This window comes from Vanessa tameamea, chromosome Z, assembly GCF_037043105.1.
Source record: "Vanessa tameamea isolate UH-Manoa-2023 chromosome Z, ilVanTame1 primary haplotype, whole genome shotgun sequence".
Classification (NCBI taxonomy): Eukaryota; Metazoa; Arthropoda; class Insecta; order Lepidoptera; family Nymphalidae; genus Vanessa; species Vanessa tameamea.
Window position 1 is genome coordinate 11,122,152 of NC_087341.1, and position 21,963 is coordinate 11,144,114.

General features: G+C 33.8%; 1 protein-coding gene across 3 annotated transcripts in view; it reads left to right on the forward strand.

Moving 5' to 3' along the window:
- The window catches only part of LOC113403121 (flightin), a 137,901-nt gene extending 119,045 nt beyond the window's left edge, over positions 1-18,856 (forward strand). Inside the window, exons 1-3 of one of the 3 annotated variants that reach the window (XM_026643574.2) lie at positions 17,525-17,812; positions 17,916-18,118; positions 18,337-18,856. In XM_026643574.2, the coding sequence (XP_026499359.2) occupies positions 17,931-18,118; positions 18,337-18,640 (492 nt within the window). In that variant the 5' untranslated portion in view covers positions 17,525-17,812; positions 17,916-17,930 and the 3' untranslated portion in view covers positions 18,641-18,856. Of the gene's footprint in view, positions 1-17,524; positions 17,838-17,915; positions 18,119-18,336 lie in introns of those variants that run through there. The other 2 variants (XM_026643582.2, XM_064220242.1) reach the window with 2 other exon arrangements.
- The last annotated feature ends 3,107 nt before the right edge of the window (positions 18,857-21,963 follow it).

The window sequence follows — 21,963 nt, forward strand, 5'->3', positions numbered from 1 at the left end:
ACGTATTCAGTTATTTGAATGAATACATCTTGTTCTCATATTTTATTTACAAATATTTAAACAAAATTTTAAATATTACATTTTGTTTTGATATTTCCTTAACTGTCCTTAACTGTCTCCGCTGGTGACAGAGGATCCGAGATGCGTTTCAACGGGGAATTGCTGATAGCATTCGTGAAGATATACCGCGCGGTCATGATTTGTAAAGTGACTATTTTTAATTGTTATTTGAACATCATTAGGATTTTAATTTACATATGTTTATTAATATCTTATAAATTCAGGAATTTATTCAGTTATATTAATATTAATTCATACATTTTAGACTAGAGGTATTAATAACAGTTGCCTAATAAATATAATTATACGGGCTTTTGGGTGCAAATTATGGCACAATTACCTATTTAAAGCGGGTGGTTAATTCGTAGTTTATTAAAACCTGAATCTAAATCACCGAATGCGATTTCTGATAACACAGCCCTTGGTTATGGCAGCCGTCGCAATTAAATAATTATTTTAATTATTATTTAAATCGATATACAAGTTGGATTCAGAAGAGATGATAGAGAAAATAGAAGTAGATGATCTTTGCAGTTACAGCTGTCACCAGTTGAGTACAACCTCTATGTCGCCTAATAAATCAGTGCGGGACCAGACGTTGTGCTCAACGGGCCTGTGACACTTTTCTCCGTAATTACAGGGCGCAGGGGGTGTGAGGCTTACGCGGGACATATTTATCAGGAATGCCCAATTGAGCAAGGTCAACGAACCTCTATTTTTTTAATAAAAACCAAAACAAATATCAACCACACTTACTTTAATTTCTTATTAATGCAAATATCATGTAAAAACATCAACGCGTTGTACTTATTTTTTTCACAATTAATATAACTAAGTAGATAAATGATCTATGTATTTAATGATTTTCTTAAATCTTAAATATGTTTTATGATTTCAAAGAAACAAATGTACTAATGTCGACGGGATTTAATTATAGATACGAAAAACGGTCTCTAAATTGTCACGTACAAGTATTCGTTGCTCGTTTGTGATAACTATGATAAAAGAAATATTTTTACTTGACCCGTATGAGGTACGTGAGTATATTTCAAAATAATACTCAAATACGCGACGCACGCCAGTAAAGCACCCAGTTGGCATGATTTATCCCGACATCTTAGACAATCATAGTCTAATTTCAGCCATTTTACGAAACACCTTCCTCATTGATCCTCCTCCCATAGGCGAAAACCGTCTGAAAATCTGACTTGACATAACGTCTTTGTTTTACAATGTAAAATAAAATAATGAAATTATAAGAAATATTTAAATAAAGAACAAATTATAAAACTATCTACTGAGAAGAAATTATTTAGTATGAAAGATCGATATTCGATTTCAAAACAAAAGGATTGTATTACGATTATACTAATAATATTAAATTCATTAATATTGACTGTTCGTTGAGGTTTTATATTACACAAACTCTGCGGATTTGCTATTTACTAACTTTAGTAGTTAATGTTAACTAAGTACTAATCGGATTATTGGTTTTAATTATCATTTTATTATAATCCGTACGATGTTATTAACAAACATGATATTTCATTGTTTGTGGTTCAAATATACTGTACCCTTTAAATGTAATGTAAATGCAATTTAAGCAATACGGCTAATTAAATTAATCTCTATCTTCGGAAACTCATTTATGGACAAGCGGTGGCTTAAGTCTGGTTATGGAACAAGGATTTAAAGTATACCAAGACTCGGTATACTAGTGACTAGAAGGCACAAATTCTAATCGAAGATCACGTGCCTAAACCCAGCCAAACCAATAACATTTAATGTGCTTAATTTGTATTTATAATTTGAACGTGCGTGGTGGTGACGAAAAAAATCACGAAGAAACCTCCATCAAAATCTGCCACATGTGTATCCAATCACCTTTGGAGTATGGTGTTGAAATGAGCTCCAAGCCTTGCCACAAAAAAAAGCAGGAGAGCTCTTAGCTCACCAGTGGGATATCTACAGACTATTAATTTTTACTTTACTATACCAATGATTCAGTTCGATGAACACTATTTGAAAATTTAAAGTTCTGCCCTTGTGCTTACTAAGAGATACATAGTCAAGTAGATAATAAACTCATAAGTTCAAAGTTGGATTTAATACTACGGTTCCTAGCAGTAATCGGCGTGTCGCAAATAAATGGAGATATGATGGCCGTCAATTAATAATGAAGCGAAAAATGAAAGTATATTAATAAAAATGAGAGAGAAAGAATCACAAGAGAGAGATGGAAAGTGGTGGTGTACCCTCGTGTAAATGCAAGCCTGTCGTAATTTAGTCTACCGTAAAACATCAATATTTTGTATTCTTGTGTTCCAAATTGAAGGGTGAATGAGCCAGGTCGTAATACACATATACAGATACTTCGATAGACATATACTATAAAGCGGTGGTGACCACTTATCACTCAATAGACCATCAGTCATTTTACCAACTAATTAAAATAAATGTCATATTTCATTTAGTATTTTTATTTGAAATCAGTCTTATTACATTTTACATTTGTTTGTTACCGGGCTATTTTTTTTTGTTAACGTTACCGCTCACGATGGATCAAATATAGACTAGAGCTCATTTGAATGACAAGGTCGAAACTCGATTAATTGGGGACGACATATTTCGTAAAACAAACTCTCGTGAAAGGGTGATGTCATTTGTTTTTACCAAAAGATAAAACCCAGCTAATTAATGTAGGGATGCTATATCATAACAAAATAAGACAGAAAAGTAGAAAGAAAATATTTTTGACACGACATATATCTACAAACTTTATATATTAAGAATTCTTATTTATAACTAGTTACTAATTAATATTTTTTTTTACAGTTTATAGTTATACTATTGTTTTATAATGATATATTCTAAATTTAAAACGTAGTCGTTTTATTCAATTTAGCCCAGACATTCAATTGTTTTTTTGTAAGCTTTTCTTGGTTCAAATATTGGATATATATATATTTTTTTAATGTTATGAGTGATTACCACCGCCCATAGACCTCTGCAACACCAGGAGGGTTGCAGGTGCGTTGCCGCCCTTTTAGGAATGAATACGCTGTTTTTTTGAAGGTTCCCAAGTCGTATCGGTTCGGAAAAATCGCTGGCGAAAGCTGGTTCCACAGAGTGTTTGTGCGAGGCACAAAATGTCTTAAAAATTGCGCTGTTGTGGATTTTCGTACATCTAGGTGGTGCGGGTGAAATTTAGAATTTTGACGAGATGTCGGAAGGTGAAATTCAGCTGCCGGGATTAATCCAAACAATTCCTCGGAACATACCCCGTGGAAGATTCGGTAGAAGATGCAGACTGATCGAGCCAAAGGATCGAGCAGATCAGAAAGGGCTTGATCGTCGATAATTCGAGCTGCTCTACGTTGGCTACGGTCAAATGGAAGGAGCTGGTACTGGGGAGCATCCGCCCAGAGGTGAGAGCAGTATTCCATATGAGGCCGAATTTGCGCCTGGTATAGTCTTAGGCGATGTGCCGACGTAAAATACTGTCTTGCCTTGCTGAGCACACCGAGCTTTTTTGTTGCCAATTTGGCTTTGCCTTCCAATTGACCGCGGAACTGAACGAGGCTTGAAATATCAACGCCAAATATTCCGATACTAGCTGTGGCGGCTATCGGAATGTTCTCAAATCGTGGAGATACGACGAATGGTGTTTTTTTGGCGGTTAACGCGCAAGCTTGCGTATTTTTGGGGTTGAAGTGGACTAGTTTTAGCCGGCCCCAGTTCGAGACTTTGTTTAACGAAGACTCGATTTTAGACACAAGTTTGTTCCGGTTTTTTTCGACGTTTTCCCGAGAAATATTAGCACGGCCGGTGTATGAGGTGTCTACGGTACTGTCGTCTGCATAGCAGTGAATGTTACTGATTTGCAACAAGTCATTGATATGCAGAAGAAACAGAGTGGGTGATAGAACGCAGCCTTGTGGAACACCAGCATTGACGAATTTTTGGTCGGAGCATGCACCGTCGACAACGACCTTGATGCTCCGATCTGCCAAGAACCTGGTAATCCAATTGCATAATTTCCCGGGAAGCCCATAGGAAAGAAGTTTCGAAAGAAGCGCTTTGTGCCACACGCGATCGAAAGCTTTCGCTATGTCCAAACTGGCTGCTAATGCATCCCCCTTGCTCTCAACTGCTTCCGCCCATCTATGAATAAGGTAAACTAGAAGATCAACGGCTGAGCGACGCGTTAAGACCGGCGCCAACTCGAGAGCACAAGTCCGTAGCTCGATTGGAGGAACGCCATCGGGTCCACTCGACTTTTGAATATCCAAGGAAAGAAGTGCTTTACGAACTGCACTTTACCGGAATTTAACCTCCGGGATTTTGGTATCACACCGCGGAATTGTTGGTGGTGACTTTCCTCAGTCATCCAGAGTCGATTTCGCCGCGAAGAGAAAGCCTAAAAGATCAGCTTTCTCCTTCGCAGTATGGGCCAATGAGTCACCGTCCTTGTGCAGAGATGGAAAGGAAGGCTGACAGAAATTCCCTAAGGCAGCTTTAGCGAGATACCAGAACGCACGTGTTCCTGAAGGGAGACGCACTAGTCTCTCGCCAATTCTGCCAATGTACTCCGTCTTCGCCTTAGCAATCACGTTTTTGAAGGACCTAGAGGCAAAGTTATATTCCTTTCTGAATGCGCTGGTCTTTACATCACGAGACGCCGATGCGTTAGCCCAGTCATGGTAACGTTCCCATTTTCGGCGTGAGGCCGTTTTGCAGAAACGACCAAACCAGGGCTGGGACTTGCCACCGATCGGCACAGCAGAATATGGAATGAACAGTTCCATACCCTGTTTGAACATTGTTTTGTAAAATAGAGTAAAATATACTTAACAAGTGTATATTATTTTAGTATTGAGTATTTATATTGTTGTAACATCGATAAATTCCTCTATACTCGTCTACCTTTACTTATTTATGTGATTAACCGACTGTTTCTAAAATTATGAACCAAACCAGATCCACTAATCCTGATTAAATACTGGTTGCCTATCGTGTAATCTACTGGCATCGACCAATTAAAATGTAGATTAAATTTAAATCAATTACATTTTGGTATGCGTTACATAAGCTCAAAAAAGAGTAAATAAATGAAATACTCAGAGGCAAAAACAATTTGCAATATTAATATATAAATTAAATCTAACATTATATTGAGAGTACTTCTAAAGTAATTCATAACTTTATTCAATTTTTAAAGATAGTATTCGTTATAGCATGATTTTATTTAACTTGCAATGCTATTTTAGGTAAAACTTTCGTTTTTACAGAATTAAAATTTTACATCTTGTTTCAGATCCGATGACAAAGCATGATGATGATATAATAAACATGAACCCAGAATTAGCTCCACACGAAGGAACTATTCAACATAAAAACGAAATTTTGCATAAAGCTTGTTCTTCTTTTTTATTATAATGAACGTCACCTGCTAGTACTTGAGTGTGTGTTTCAAATCTTACAACTTAATGTTTTCGTATATTATTTATTTTTTTAAATATTTCTTTCAATATCAACACATTCTTTTTAATAAAATATGAAGTTCATACTTAACGTTAATTATTTGAAAATTATAAAAACAGAATTTATAATAAATTCGGAAATCTGTAACTATAAATAACATCCTTTATAGCATTGGCATGCATTACGCACCGGCCCGACTCAATGATTGAAGCCAAATTATTCGTCAATACTTTGCAACGTAAACGTCAATCGTTACTCGCTGAAGCAAACTAAATAAATAATTTGTTCGAGGTCTTTTTAAAAATTCAACAAACACGTAAAATGGAATTCATAAAGAAGCGCTACGATAATATATTAATAATATTTTTAATGAATTAATATGACATTATCATTAAATAATAAACGACATACCTACAAACATTAAATATTAAATGTCTGAAGGACCATGTACCATTTACGTATAGAACAATTTATTTTCAATATTCTGGATAGTTATTATAATTGTCCTCATTGTATTACACGTCTCCTCGAATAATATAACTTAATTATTATAGAATATGACGGCATGAACTACTCGACGGATATTATCGGTAATTAGTGTTCCTGTGTGGCATCTAACTGACCGAATAATGGTGTACATTAATGATATAGTCGAGTAGATACTGAAAAGGATTAAACCATAAACTATAATATATTAATCATGCCACTTATCTTCGTCTACGCAGATTTTTATACTCTATGCTCGGTTGTGGGATATCATGGCCTTGTTAGATTACTATGAATTTATTTCGATACAGCAATATGATAATTCAAGACCAAGGGAGGTCTTGAATCATCATATTTTCACCCTTTTGGGGAGAAGGTTTGGAGTTCGCTCCACCAGACTACTGTTATGCGGGTAACCTTAACCGATGATATCGCGTTAATTCTATGTTAAAGTTGTTTAATAGTCTTTGTTCCTTCTGTGGCTTGACTAATCTATATTAAGATAACTTATTAACTCAATGGGACGTAACTGACAAATTAATAATAATTGATTTAAGCGATAGATGGGACGAAAAGGTTAATATAATATTATATAACGATCAAGTAAGTTGAATTAATTTATTTATTATATATTATGATATATTTATTTGCAAAAAATATTTTGAACATAAAACTAAAAATATACGAATCAGATGGAATTTATTACTCTTTTACAGATTAACAAATAGTATTAATACAAATTATATTATATTCAAATACTCGATACTCGATATTTAATTTACGTATAACGGGCTTTCTGCAAACCCGATGATTCGGCTAATGAGTGGGTAGTACCTACCCAGAGGTACTACCATGTGGGTAGTACAAGTGGGTAGTACCTCTGGGTAGGTACTACCCACCCATTAGCCGAATCATCATCATTCTACCACTACAACAATACCAGTTTGAAGGGTGAGTGAGCCAGTGTAACTACTGGCACAAGGGACATAACATCTTAATTACCAGACGTTGGTGGCACATTGGCGAAGTAAGGGATGATAATATTTCTAACAGCGCCAATGTGTATGGGCGGTGGTGACCACTTAAAATCAGGTGGGCCGGTCCACCGATCTATTACATAAAAAAAAGAATATTTTTAAAAATCGTTACAAAAATATCCCTCAATTTAACAGCTGCCCCAAATTCCTAACATGCCGACAATTAAATTTACTATGAGATAGTGTGCAGGAGTGCAAATTCTAATTTGAATATAATTATATTTGGCAAGAGAATATTATGAAAACTTGTGAATTCCTAAATAATAAAAGAACTGGGGATTTTTGGGATATTATTGATACTAAAATTAACCTCGAACATCGCTCTAGTATTTTTAACAAAATGTGAAAAATACAGTAATGTTCCGATTTCATGAAAAATAACAACGTTAAATACATTGACAACAATACAACGATGACTAAAGATCAATTTGCATAATGAATAGAACGTTTTCTTCCATATGCGCTGATTGGAAATAGTGATAATTCTAACGATGTCAGATGTGTTACATTTTGGAGCTCTATGATTATTGCAAAATAACTCATGGAGCAAACAAATAGTCATCAGTATTACAATTGCTTATGAATAGACACCTTACAGTCGGGCTGGAGGAATAAATGGATATACATATCTTAATGGATGGACAATACAGTCAGTAGAGAGCTTTAGGTGGCTAATTGACTTAAACCAGTCGCCAAATGCACAGTTTAATATATTGTTAGAGATCCTGAGATATTCAATAATATTTAACTATAAATATATTCGGATATTTAATTGGCCATAGACTGAAATATAAAAAAAACACTTATTAATAAAGTGTTAATTATATGTGTATAAGTAATGACAAAAACATTTTATAAACAAGCACGCAACTGTTATTTAATTTGTAACGCCGTGACAATTGAAGACATACATTCTTCCCCGTCATTATCTTTCTTCACGTCACATCGTCTGACCGGCGCCGTCAATTTCTTGACCACTTGTCTAAATTTCTGTACATTAATATGAACTAACATGACAACGTCCTTATCTTCTTTTGGTTAAATAGTCCACAATTCACTGCAAGCTGCTGCTCCTAGCGAGAAACTAGATTGAATATCTACAACTCCAGAAATTCGATCGAATTTGTTCAGCGGCGTGGGTTCGAGCATTATTATAAAATTTTCGCTTATTAATCCCATGTAAGGTACCACGTGTGCTTTTAAAACACCTGTTATATAGCGTTGTGCCGTCAAACGATCTACCATTTTGATGAACACAAGTTGAAATGCCACCCCACATCAAACACCAACTGTCTCCAAAAGAAACACGCTTCTCAATGCAGCTTTAAAGATACATATATCTTCCTACGTCGGCGATAGACTCTTTTGCGACTATCTGCACCATTGAAACATGACCTACACTCATGGGTGTACAATATTGAGGCCTATTGCACTTCAGACTCTAAATGGGTGAAATCCGCTTCCTTAAGCCTCCTTCTTAATGGTTCATACACTCTCTCACACTCAGTCCTGAAATTTTAATTCAGATTAATCTAATAAGTTTGCATATTTATCAAAAATATGAATTCGAAAAAAAAATAGTAATACTAAAATTTGCTGCTATTTATGAGTACGGCAGTGTATTTACGAATAAAAGCCATATCCACGGAATCTAACCTGTCGCTCGTGAGAATCGCCTTTAAAATCGCCAAGAGAAGAAGAACCATTGCGATCCTCCGGAACAAAGTCAAATCCTTGGTGATATATAAGGCGCCATAAATCCACCAACAAGCAACCCTGAGCATAAGGTCCATTTTCCTTTTTGTAAGCTTCAATGCATTACAATCAGTTACGATTTTAAAAGTTAAACCGACTAAGTAATGCATGAAGTACCGTTTTACCCCTTTTACCTTTTTTGAACTTTTTAGCCAGATTCTTCAACTCGTATAGATGATATTTTACTTCAATTTAATCGACATACCAAAGTGAGCTACAGCACGTTTATAGTCCGGAGGACGAAACCATATAAGCACCGGTTGCCGGTAAAAGTACACAAGTAATATTACGACGACGTGACGCTCAAGAATCAAACCCATTAAACGACTAAAGAAATCGAAAGACCTATCCCGATGCCAGAACCTTCCATTTTAAAAGAAATTTTTGTTCCTTAATAATAATAAACGTTAAAATACGAAACGTTAACATACTTTAAAAAATTAGAATTTGAGTAAAAAAAACTTCGACCGAATCAAAAGTAGTCTCTTCAATTTTAGTTATATCTACCACCGAAATAACCCAAGATAAACCCTCCCCGATAGTACGTCATATCAATGACCATCTTGCGCCACTATTTCACTACGTCTCTAAGTTTTCTTTCAACAATAATATAAGGTCCTTACATATGAAAATGTCGTTTTGTATGAAGCAATTTTTTTGTAAAATATATTTAATTAATTTAATTATGCACCGTTGTATTCTATACACTTTTGCCATCTCATAGGCAGTTCATTGATCCCTTTACTAAAAAAAAACCATGGGAGCGATAATCAATAAGCTCTTTGAAGGCGGCTTGGACTGCCGCATCAGAGTTGATTTTTTTTCTTGTAAGAAGTTGTCCAAATTCGAAGGAGCAGTGGCCTAGAGCGATTGACCAATCTCGTTTGTTTAGCAGCTAGTTCTTCCTTCATGTTTTGCAGTTGCTGAGTTTGGCCAGTTTTTAGAAAGTTGTAGTAAACGACACCGGCGCTGGTCCACCAAACACTCACAAGTAACTTTTTCTAAGTCAATTTTCGTTTAGGGCAGGATTTGGTTGGATCTCCAGGGTTCAGCAATTGCGAAGTACACTTCCGATTATCGTACAGTATCCACTGTTCATTACAAGTAATGATTCGATTTAAAATCCCTTCATTATTGTGTCGGTTGAGCAAAGTAACACAGCAGTAGACGCGTTTTTTCAAGTTCGATTCACTCAATTCATGAGGTACCCATCGTTCAAGATTTTTTTACTTTCCCGATTTGCTTCAAGAGGATTAATAAAGTTTTATCACTTACACCGAAGCCTGAAAAAAATAATTAGGAAAAAACAAATGATCATTCATTTCATTTTCCTGTTTTCATAACTCAAATGTACCAACTAAGTGAATTTATAAATTTGAATTTGGAATTCTTAACCAAAGAGGAGATATTTAGGACAGATCAAAGTGGTCAATACGACAAAACGCTAATTTCATGATGTGTAAGGATCTAATATATTATTTACAAGTAAGATATAACTAACTTTCAATACAACAACTTTGTTATATTATTGCTATTATTATACCAATCTGAATATACAGCATAATATATTATAATTGTTTTATCGATTCGTACACCTAAATTATTATAGTATTCCTTTTTCCAAACTATTTGAAGATTCAATAGCGCTTGTAAAAGCCTACTTCAATAAAGTATGCTTAGATTTTGATTTTGATCATATTGGCATTGTAATTTTATCGAGGAATAGAATTACTAAGTTAATATAATCATTATGGAATATGATATTTAAAAACAATTTTTATTTTTACCCTACAGTGCATGTTTTTTTTTTTAGAAAAACATTATTTCCAGATCATATTTGTAGTCTAGACACGGGATGTTCAGGTAAAATGAAAAAAAAAAAAACAATAAAAGAAAAATGTTGTTTTTTTTTATTTAGTTCCATATTTGGCACAATATGCATTTGACCTACATAAATTTGCTAATGTAACTAGAGGTGAAACTGACGAAAGCAGGATTTGTCCATGTTTAAACAAAGTTAAAAGCGCTAAATCTCTGGTTGATACCTTCTTTTTAATGCTGATGACAATATCCCTATGAAAATTACCTGTGCTAAAGTTATAATATACAAATACAAATTAAACACCAAAAATATTTCAAGTGTTATTAATTAAAAATAAAGACTTAAGTACAGAAGTAGCTCTAATTATAGTGTTTTTTAATTGCGATGGCAGTATAGACAATTAAAGTATTCTGATTGATATTAGGCCTTCTGCTGGCACTGCTATGATTCAAGCATGCATTTAATGTTCATGTGGGTGGAAGATTACTTGCATCTAGGCATTTTTATCCTAATCTCCGCGAGGCTTTTACAACACGGTTCTCTTAACTCTTAATGGCCCGAAAATTGCTCCTATCAACATCGACATTCCAGCTCTTGTTCCTGCCCTCTGAAGTTGGTATATGATGGCAAGAAACCTCATGATGATAAGCTAAATATATGTTGTGGTTACTTTTACAGACGCTACATGCATTTATAAATATGTTTTCGTAGACAAATAGTGTGAGGGAACTTGGAACTGGGTGTGAAGAAATTAAGTACCAAATTTTCGCTTGAAATTTCGGATTACACTTTTCTCTTCGCCTTACTTTGTGTTATGTGCCAGGTCCTCCGGCGAAGTTCGAAGACAGCTATCACGTTATGCGAAAACAATCTCGTGTCCCTACTTAACTAATAGAGGGCAGCCGTTGCAGGGTTTTTCATTCAGTCATAGAGTAAAAAATAGTCAATTATTTTAACGTGGTTATCCCATTACCTTGAAATAATTGATAATATTAGTCCACCATACAAAATTCGAATATAATAATACCATTTCATAGACCGCATAGATTTGTACAATATGTTATAATTAAATTACATGAAATTATATTTATCTTATGTTATACATATGCATCTTCGTCGCACTTATCTGTCATGTTTGGCTTCCCTCCAAGATTTCCAGAATATTTCCTTGTACGCACGAATTATTGACCTCAAATGGTATTGAAATCACTGTATTTTGAATAAAATAGTTGCGCATATACCAAATATAATATGTATACTTACATCATTTATATATATCACTGTAAAATTTTAAATACCATTAGGATATTTATTTCAATCAACAGCATCTGTAATTATATTATATTGTTTCGCTTTACCCGCGCGAATTTTATAAAACGTTACCTGTAGCATACAGATCGTCACATCCCCCGACTTTACCTCCTCGAGAGATGAATTGTAAAATGTAGCCTATGTCCTTCTCTGGGACTCAAGATATTTCCCTACAAAATCTAAAAACACACAGAGTTACTTTCACATATTGAATATTGGTAAAGACATAGATTTACAGTGATGATTCACACTCTTTCGACACTTTACATCTCATGAGATAGATATAACGGTATTTAAAAATTTACGGTGACATACTCGTATATAAAAAAAATATTTCTCTCGATTTTACACCGGGAAGCGATGGACAGATAATTAAAAAAATACATCGTATAAAATGAAATTTCTGTCTCAATATTGAACGAATCAGTAATAACATTATTAAATTATTTTGAATAAAATCAGCTCTTCTGTATAAAACACTTTTTATCAGACTCGTGAAATGTTGAAAATCGACTTACAGCGATACGCTTTATTGATTCTTTTTGATGCAATTTTAAATGTTATATTAATTAAATGATTATGTCATTTTCGTATATCCCTTTTTATCACACGATGTTCCGATGATTTTTATGTGAGTTCTTGTCTTACTGTACATTTTTTTTAGAAGTGCATTGCAAGACCGCAGTTACTTTGTAATTTGTTTGAAGTGTGTGAATAAAAATGTTATGTACGGAGGCTGCATATTTGTAAAGTGCCGCATTTTCAGAACAAAAGTTAATTTATCTAATGCATATCACTACATGTATGAAATTAAGACTACTCCCGGCGCGCTGCTGTAAACTAAGCACCAGATTTTAATGCGTTTTTTACAATAAACACACTGACTCAAGAGAAAGGTTTAGATGACATTTCTTCCCGTTTGCCATTTCTTAATAAATAGCTAATGTGTTAATAAGTTTAACTTAATATTATTGTATGATATTATGTAGTATAACCGTTCAAATAAAATATATTTACGGAACAAAGAGACTCATTTAATATAACTAGAGCCAATAAAACCTTTCGTTTAAATTTTTTGTAAGGTTAAATACTCAAGTACTTCTTTAGACTCACCACTGGAATCCCTTCTTGCTCGAATAGCCCCATTTAGATGAATAAAACGTAAAATTATCCTTTCAAGAAAGATTTCTCAGCTATAATCCTAATTTTAATTGGAAATCAACAAACGTCGACGAGTCAATGGCAGCGTTACACGTGCTTATTGATGGTCAAAAATCAATCACCATTTCGGAAATAAATATCTCAGACTGAGAAAAAGTCCGAGATGGCTTATATCAAATATAAAAATGTTTTTTTTAAGAATTTATTTACAGATTTGTGAAACAACTCTTTTGTAAATAAAATGTCAGTTAATTTTTTTATACTTCTTTGTATCTGGCAGATTTGTTTCTCGCCGGATGATCCCAACATTGTTGAAGACTCTGTCGCCGAGTTGGTGCTTCATATATATTTAAAATGACATTCAATAACTATAATTTCTTTAGATTTACATTTAATTGAATCTTATGAGCCCAAGTTATATAAATATATATAGGACCAGTTCTTCTGTTATTCCATCATTCTAAATTGTGATGTACAGTCAGAGTAAGAAAACCTTCGTCAGTTTTCAAATTCATTCCTTTATCAAGTCGTAAACTCTTAGTACCTTTTGAAACTAAAGCGCTAAACAGATAACTGCATATAAAATTAAACCAACATAGTATGATAACTTGGTTCAAAATAGTGTAACATCTTTGGACTACGTTTAGTGTCATATCAAAATAAAAACTTTTTTATGGCCTAATTAGTCATTACAAGATTTAAATTATATTGTAGATATGATATCTTAATTGTCAATGTCAAAGTCTGTCAGTTTTATTTATTTTCTTGCAATATATTGCAATCTTAGAATAAAAACGATTGTCGACAGTTAATGTAATGACGTGACGTGTGATGAGTGGTTCCATCGGCACTGGGAAGTGGTGGTGATTCGTTGGCCTGCAAAAGCGGCGGATATACCCTATCGAAAATCTATGGGATTTGATGGTGCAGCGGTGGATAAATAATAACGATAGAACCAAAGCAGCTGTAGTAGAACATTACCGAAGTGTCTGGGAGGGCTTCACAGGAATCGACATATACTGTCGCGTTGTTGGATCAATGCGACAGCGACTACAAGCTGTGATTGTTACGAATGGCGGATATACTCGATTTTAATAAAATAAATAAGATTTGTTTAAATGAATAAATTTTACCATAGTTACTATTAATTTTTACTATTTTATTTACTACTTCCGTCCTGTGGTTTCACCCACGTTCCCGAGAGATTTATTTGTTATATTTTCCCGGGATATAAAGTATTCTATATGTTATTCCAGTACATATTCTATCTGTGTGCCAAATTTTATCAAAATCCGTTCAGTAATTTTTACGTGAAAGAGTAACAAACATCCATCCATACCTCAAAGAAATCAGCCAGATCCATACACACAAACTTTTGCGTTTATAAAATATTAGTAGGAAGTAGGATTATTACTATGCACTCTTTTTTATAAGAGACAAGACAATGTTCGAATCTCCAATGTTACACGAGCATTCAGGAAGGGCATTCGTGAAAAATTGGTAATGATCATCCCGATTGACGGCGACCGACAGCCGACTGGAACAATTAGAGGCTTACTAGATGCGAGTATATATTATTTTACTCTATCTCTTATTATTATAGCTTTTAAACGCTATTCTACTCTTTGCAAGATGCGACTTATTATGACATTGCGACGCAATGTCATACTCAATCGGTAAAGCAGATTATCGTTCATACTGAGCACACGAAAATGGATCTTAAGGTGTCGAACCTTTTCTTACCCCGACTGTACTATCAGGCCATAAATATAATCGATATGTAGGTATCACTATGATCCTTGTAGCCTAACGTATATGAATGATGAGATAGTATCTGTCTTGCCAAACTGGACAAAGCAACACAAAGTGATCGATCAGCTGAAGTTGAAGATTGAATGAATGCAAGGCATTGTGCGTTATGTACGTTAGTCAGCATCGGCAGTAGTAATTCGCTTTGTTAGGTTTAGACTTAAACTTCATCTATGATCAACCAAGTATTATACTAGTTGTTACTTATTACGATTCATGATTACGAGAAATATTATCACTGTTATCGACTCCTTAATGTATATTGCAACCAATATAGTATACTTGTTCCATTTCTTGAAGAAATCTATAAGTTTCTGCTTCTTAATAGCAAAATTCTATCCAGCGTATTAAATTAATCGCGGGCTGAGGAAATACTAAGTAAATTTGAATTTGATCAATCAAATGAAATAAAGTGACTATAATATATGTCATTATAATCTGTCACATTCGTATTCACCAACCCGTTATGCCCATCTGCTGGAATAAACTTCAAAACATCCTCTTAAAAAGGAGAGGAAAAAACATTAGTGGAAGTCCAGCAGTGAAATGTTTTCTTGGTGGAAGGGTTTTTTACAAACCCCTCTGAGTAGGTACCCCGTACTTATATATTCTCCCGTCAAGTTGCAATACTTAACATTGTTGTACTGGCTCATCACTCGCTTCAACTTGAAGGGTGAATCAGCCAGCATGAGCCGAGGAATGGCTAAAAAATATGGATATAATCTATGGGTAGTGGTCACTAGTTATCATCAGGTAGCATCTTTAATTAAAAAACAAAGATCGTATGGACATCAGCCACATTACTCATAAATAGAATGGAATACAATCTTAACTAAAATACCAGGCGGTTGTATCTCTTTGATGTCTTGCAGCTAACGTAACCAACAACCATATTCTGAAAAAGTCATTATAGAACAATTTTATTTATTTATAGTGGTACTAATAGTGATCTATAGTTAAAAATGTCGATAACATTCATCAGTGATGCTAATAGTGATCTAAAGTTAAACATATCGATAACATTCAGATATAACTCTGTTAATATATTTAATATTTCTGTCATTAGTAACGAATTTTGATTGGCAGAAGCTCACAAATGTCATGCGTCAAAACGGATTTATTTTGTTTGTCCAGCATTGAGTTTATTTATTTATAGCGCGCGGATAGCTGGATGAAGAGGAATATATATTTAATGTAATAACTTCTTATCAAGTGATCAAGCCTTCAATATAGCGAGGGAGAAAAACCGACAATAGTTGGTGAAAATATGTTATAATGTTCGCGTCATTAAATAAATTAGTTATCATTGAAAATAGTTTTCACATTCTGTCATCATGAGACATATTTGTAAACATTTGGCATTCGACGAATCTTACTTTCGTTAATTCATAATATGTTAGTAAACACGATGATACACAAATCCCTATTTAATTTACGGTCTAGAAATTATTGAATAATCACCTCTGTCTATTAGACCATTGTCAATACGTAACGTAGGGTATGTTACATGGTGACAACATCGTAACTATCGATAAAAACAAATCGTGTCTGAAAACTACTAAACCAATTCACATAGAACTAATACCGGAGGATGCAACGCATTTCGGAGAAATCCACTATTAGTATATAATCCACGGTAGGCAACGTCTGCGAATGAACGGCTTGTGTACTAATAGATGAGATTTTTTTTACGAACTATTATACATAAAACTCACACCAAAAGATGCAGCGATTTTTGAAAATAGTTTTAGTTCATAGTTTAGACTGACTTTTTTTTAAATATGGCTTGTATTTTTCTCCAAAGTCCTGTGACCGTCTTTGTAATGATCAAATCGTGTTTTTAAAAAAATATGTTCGTATAATTAGATTGATAAAATTTTTTAAAGATTTGAAAGTAGATACATAATTATATACTTAGATTACGAATGAAAAAAAAAACTGTTATTTAATGTAATTAAGATAATTAATTTAATTTCTTAATCAATAAATATGAGTTAAATTTTAATTAAAAATAAATTTAAATCTTTGAATTATTTTCTACTACAAGCATTAAAATAAAAGGTATCATTAATAAAATTCAAGAAATCGGGCTCGGCCGTTAAAATTTACAAGAGTACAAATCTTGTCGTCTATCGATGTTGGCACTGAATCAATGTCAGTAGCCAGGACAAATTCAAATATATTACTCAGCTTTTACCTAAAATTATTAAAAAAACAACTAATAATCTTGAATGGTAACAACGAATATAGATTTATTGTACGCGTTTGATTGTATTTATTGAATAATGTATCTCATTAATTTATCATTGCTGGTTAAGAAATTAATCAGTTATAAGAGCCCATAAAAAGTCAATACATATTTGTGTCTACATATATTTTCATTTGCATTTTATATAAAGGTATAGTATATATAGGTATTATATATAAAGCGTTAGTAATAACGCCTAAATAGTAAAGTATAATATGTTGAGGTAAACATAAGCTATATCGCGGAATATATTAGAATTAAATTACCATCAATATTAAAAAATATATAATATTCATAAAATATACGAATACCCTAAAGTATATGTGCTAATTACGTGTTTATAATTTAGATTAATATTATGAGTTTGTATCAATTGGCAAACATTTTACTAATAACGCATTGTGCTCGTAAACATCAAAGTGAAAAGCACAAATTGGCTAGGTAATTAGCCATGACAACTTCGCGGTGCACGGTCAGTGTATTGACAGAAAATCATTGGCAACCACTCCTACTAGCAGCGCTTACGACAGTCAGGTGGGGTCAAAGGGAGATAAATCGGGTGGCTGCCGTGCCATCAGGGAACGCCTGCAGTCGTTAACGATCACCCAACCTCTTCACACGTTCTTCAATCCCGATTAGGTTTGTGATACAGTGATTTACGAATGTATGGTGAATGTTTTGATTTAATGTCTTAGTGTTAGTGTAATTACATAAAATAATTGGTGGTGTATTTCGATCTTAGAGTATCCTTGGCAAGATGTGGGATGATGTGGTAGAAGAAGACGCAGCGGCGAAGCCAGCAGATGCTGCTGCCGCTACTGCTGCACCAGCAGCTGAAGGAGCTGCACCAGATCAACCCAAAGCTGAGGAGGCTGAACCTCCACCACCAGAAAATATTACTCAAGGCACTGACCCCAAGCGACTTGTTTGCAAACATTGGGTTAGGTACGACTCTCGAATTTACTAATTAAAAAAAACGCGTGACAAATGAAATCTTAAAAATAGACTAAGTTTTAATTAATACGACATGATAGCTTAAAGGAAACAATCTTAATCAGAACAATTATTGTAGACTAAATATTTGTTTTAGCTTAAAAGATTTAAAAAAAAATACGTTCATGTGTCTTCTCATTTGTTTACAATATATATTTTATTATTTACAGGCCAAAATTCTTCCAGTACAACTACCTTTACGATTACCAAAGGAATTACTATGACGATATAATCAACTACATGGACAAACGTAATCACGGAATACCAGTCGAGAAACCGACCCCGCAGACATGGGGCGAACGTGCTCTCAGAACTTACCTCTCAAAAGGCTACAGCTATAGCACCAAGAAGTATAGCAAGGATACTACTCTCCTTCGTCACATCTCAGTGGGTGCCAAGTTCCAACGTGCCCATACAAAGTCCCTTATCTCGAGGAAGTATTCCAAACTAGGATTTAATACCGTGTACCTATAGCTTCGCTCTAACACTCGCTTGACGTTGCTGTGCGGACCTAGCTCCGATCTCCGATCGTGAACTTTATATCAATGTTACAGGATTTCGTTGTCATGATTCAACCCACGCTACTCACTTTAGCAGCACAACGGACACGATAATGTGATTCAGAGCGTCCGCATTCCTTTGTCGATGTCAACTTTTCTTGAGCTACGAATAAATTTTAAGTTTAAACAATTCTTTTCTTTAACCTTGCTTGCGTCATAACTGACACGGCTCTTATTTAACATTAGACTATTTCAGTAAATTTGAAATTATGTTTTTAATTATATTTCTACAATGCAAAGCGATTTAATTATAGAAGTTAATTGCCAAGCGATGTCAGTTGCAACAAATAAAAATAAATTGAAAGTGCACAGATAACTTAAAATTCCAGCCATTATATTCAATCAACGTATCGAAATCTGTTCATATAAAATACAAAATAATTATTTACTTTGTTAGTGGTATTGTTCAATAGAATTATTTAATTTATCTTCTCTCTACTATTAATAGTGATACTCAAAATTTATTCCTTTACAAAATTTACAATTTGCATCTAATAGCAGATGATAAGCCTATTAAAATATTCAGTATGAATATCCGGTAGCATTTCAAAACATCCTTGCAACATAAATTGGCTATTACTGTCTGGCCATAATTGTTACCGAATTGAAGCCAATTAAATACTACCACAAATAATCTGCTAACTTAATTGTTCAATATCGACAGAAGTACAATTATTCAACGGTCAGATTTCATCATAAAACATTAGTTTAAGCTGTTATCTTGTCTTTATAATAAAATTAATAAAATAGTATACGCTCACAGCGAAGTCCACGTTAAAAGTAAAATCATTGATTAGGTTTAAATCATTTTCTTAAACAAATAAAACCCATTTTACTTGATCCAAATCATATGTTCTTAGGCTGGTGTGACATCTCGACGACCGAAAAGTTTCAATGTCGCGATATCTAAAATAACTTATCTTTGACAGTTCAGTGAATGTAATCGTTTGGAGGTACGCCAAAGCGTTAGGCTACCTAGCAGGTAGAGCCGGCAATCGGCCAAATTGAACATAATTAAATGTTACAATGACCAAGAGAGCTTAGTCGATAGGTGTTAGCAATTGTACGGAAATAGAAGCTTGCTATTTGTCATCGACTAAATGCCCAAATCTATCATCTATTGTATAGAAATACTGTAATTAATTAAATAATAGCTAGCTTTGTGGTAATGGGAATCGAGATAGACAAGATAATTGATCACAAATATTAAAGGCAAAATGCGGAATCAAATCCAGTTTTCCATATTCATTTATTTTTATAAGAAGTAGCACGTCTCGACTTCTTTCGGGTAATATATATTTTAGCCCGTGCTATATTTTAATCAATCAGATATAAATATTCGCCAACCGATGTATTCGCCGGTACTGCCCTAAGGGGCTACGTCATGTAAAACACGCCCTGTGCATTTTTTTAAATATGTTTTGGATTATTGTAAAAGTGCAAAATGCAAAAGTGTTATTGTCAGCATTGTTTATCAACATGCATTGTTTAATTGATATGTTATTTATTTTGATAAGCAGTCACACTTTGTGACAATTCAACTAAACTACAGTTGCCACGACTTGTATATTTTATGCTATGCCTGACTTTTTGTATACTTTTTGGAGACCTACAAATTTCTTATACCAGGATTTTGTGTATCACTCATAGTTTCGGCGTGCGCTTCAAAACAGCCTAGACCTATTTCTACGACTACGTCGGCATATTAGGCTGTATCTAAAATAATTACATTACATTAACAGCCTGTAAATTTCCCACTGATGGCCTAAAGTCTCCTCTACCTTTGAGGAGAAGGTTTGGAGTATATTCCACCACGCTGTTCCAATGCGGGTTGGTGGAATACACATGTGGCAGAATTTCGTTGAAATTAGACACATGTAGGTTTTCTCACGATGTTTTCCTTCACCGCCGAGTATGAGATGAATTATAAACACAAATTAAGCACATGAAAATTCAGTGGTGCCTGCCTGGGTTTGAACCCGAAATCATCGGTTAAGAAGCAAGCGTGCTAACCACTGGGCCATCTCGGCTCATCTAAAAGAATATAATAATAAAATTAATATGAAACTTGCATATCAAAATAATTTGTAGTAGTTACGTAGGTTATATATATAAAAAAAACATTGAACGATTAAAGCGATTTTCAGATGCGCAAAACTTAAATTAATAATTTTAACAAATTTATCATAGAAACGAGACTCGTGTAGGTAGATATTAGTATCTACCTACGTTCGTCTTATCTTTTGTCGTACATACGGAGTTATGTATAATAACAAATAATAAAGAATTGGAGTTACTTTAAAATGCAGATTTTTATGAAACTATATCAAAACAAGATGCAGGTAGGTGGTAACTATAACAAGAATTATTTAACAATTGGAATGTTAATCCAAAGCAGGTTTAAGTCTATCTTTATACCATCAATCCAAACTAATAAAGTAAGCACTTCAGTTATTACTCGTGTACAACAACGAATATTAAATTCACATCGCACTAAAATTGCAAAGTATGACGTCCAGTATTGCGTTCAATCCAAAAATCGTCAGTGGTTTTAGCCGTTTTGTAATATAACCAATAACTGAGATACACCACTTCAAAGATCGAAATAGTTGGCATACATAGTTATTTTAGTTTAATATTTTATTAAAATCTTATTATTTTTGGCGTCCTTAGGAAGGGAATCTTAGCTGGTAAAGATGATGTGGTTTTTGATAATGGTTAATAAACTGCGTGTTCTTTGTTGAGCGAAAAGGAAAGGGCAGGAATTGCTATTTCTACTTGACATAGGGATATATTTTGTCGCTGACTTCCATACAGCACATACCCGTTTCAATTTTAAAATCTAAAGTGTGTGTTTTATTATCTTTGCTCCGTCTGTTCTTCTGTTCGTAGAAATTATATAAATAAATAATTCTTCTGTGTCAAAAAAATTCATTTGTTAAGTTTACTGGATTTGCAACTTCAAAGAAAACTATACAAATAAAGCTTCCTGGACACATCTGAAAAAATACAATTATTTTTCATGTAACTCATACAATATTTTTATCTTTACCAATATTATTCTCGTAAATTTTAGTCATAAGAAACATTAATAGAAAGGTTTTTTTTTTTTTTAATTAGAACGTTATGATTGTATGTTGTGAGAGATAATAGAAAACCAAATAAACAATATCAAAATGATAGACATTAGAGATCCTAATTTCTATCCACAGCTCTTTGTATTAAACACTAGTACAT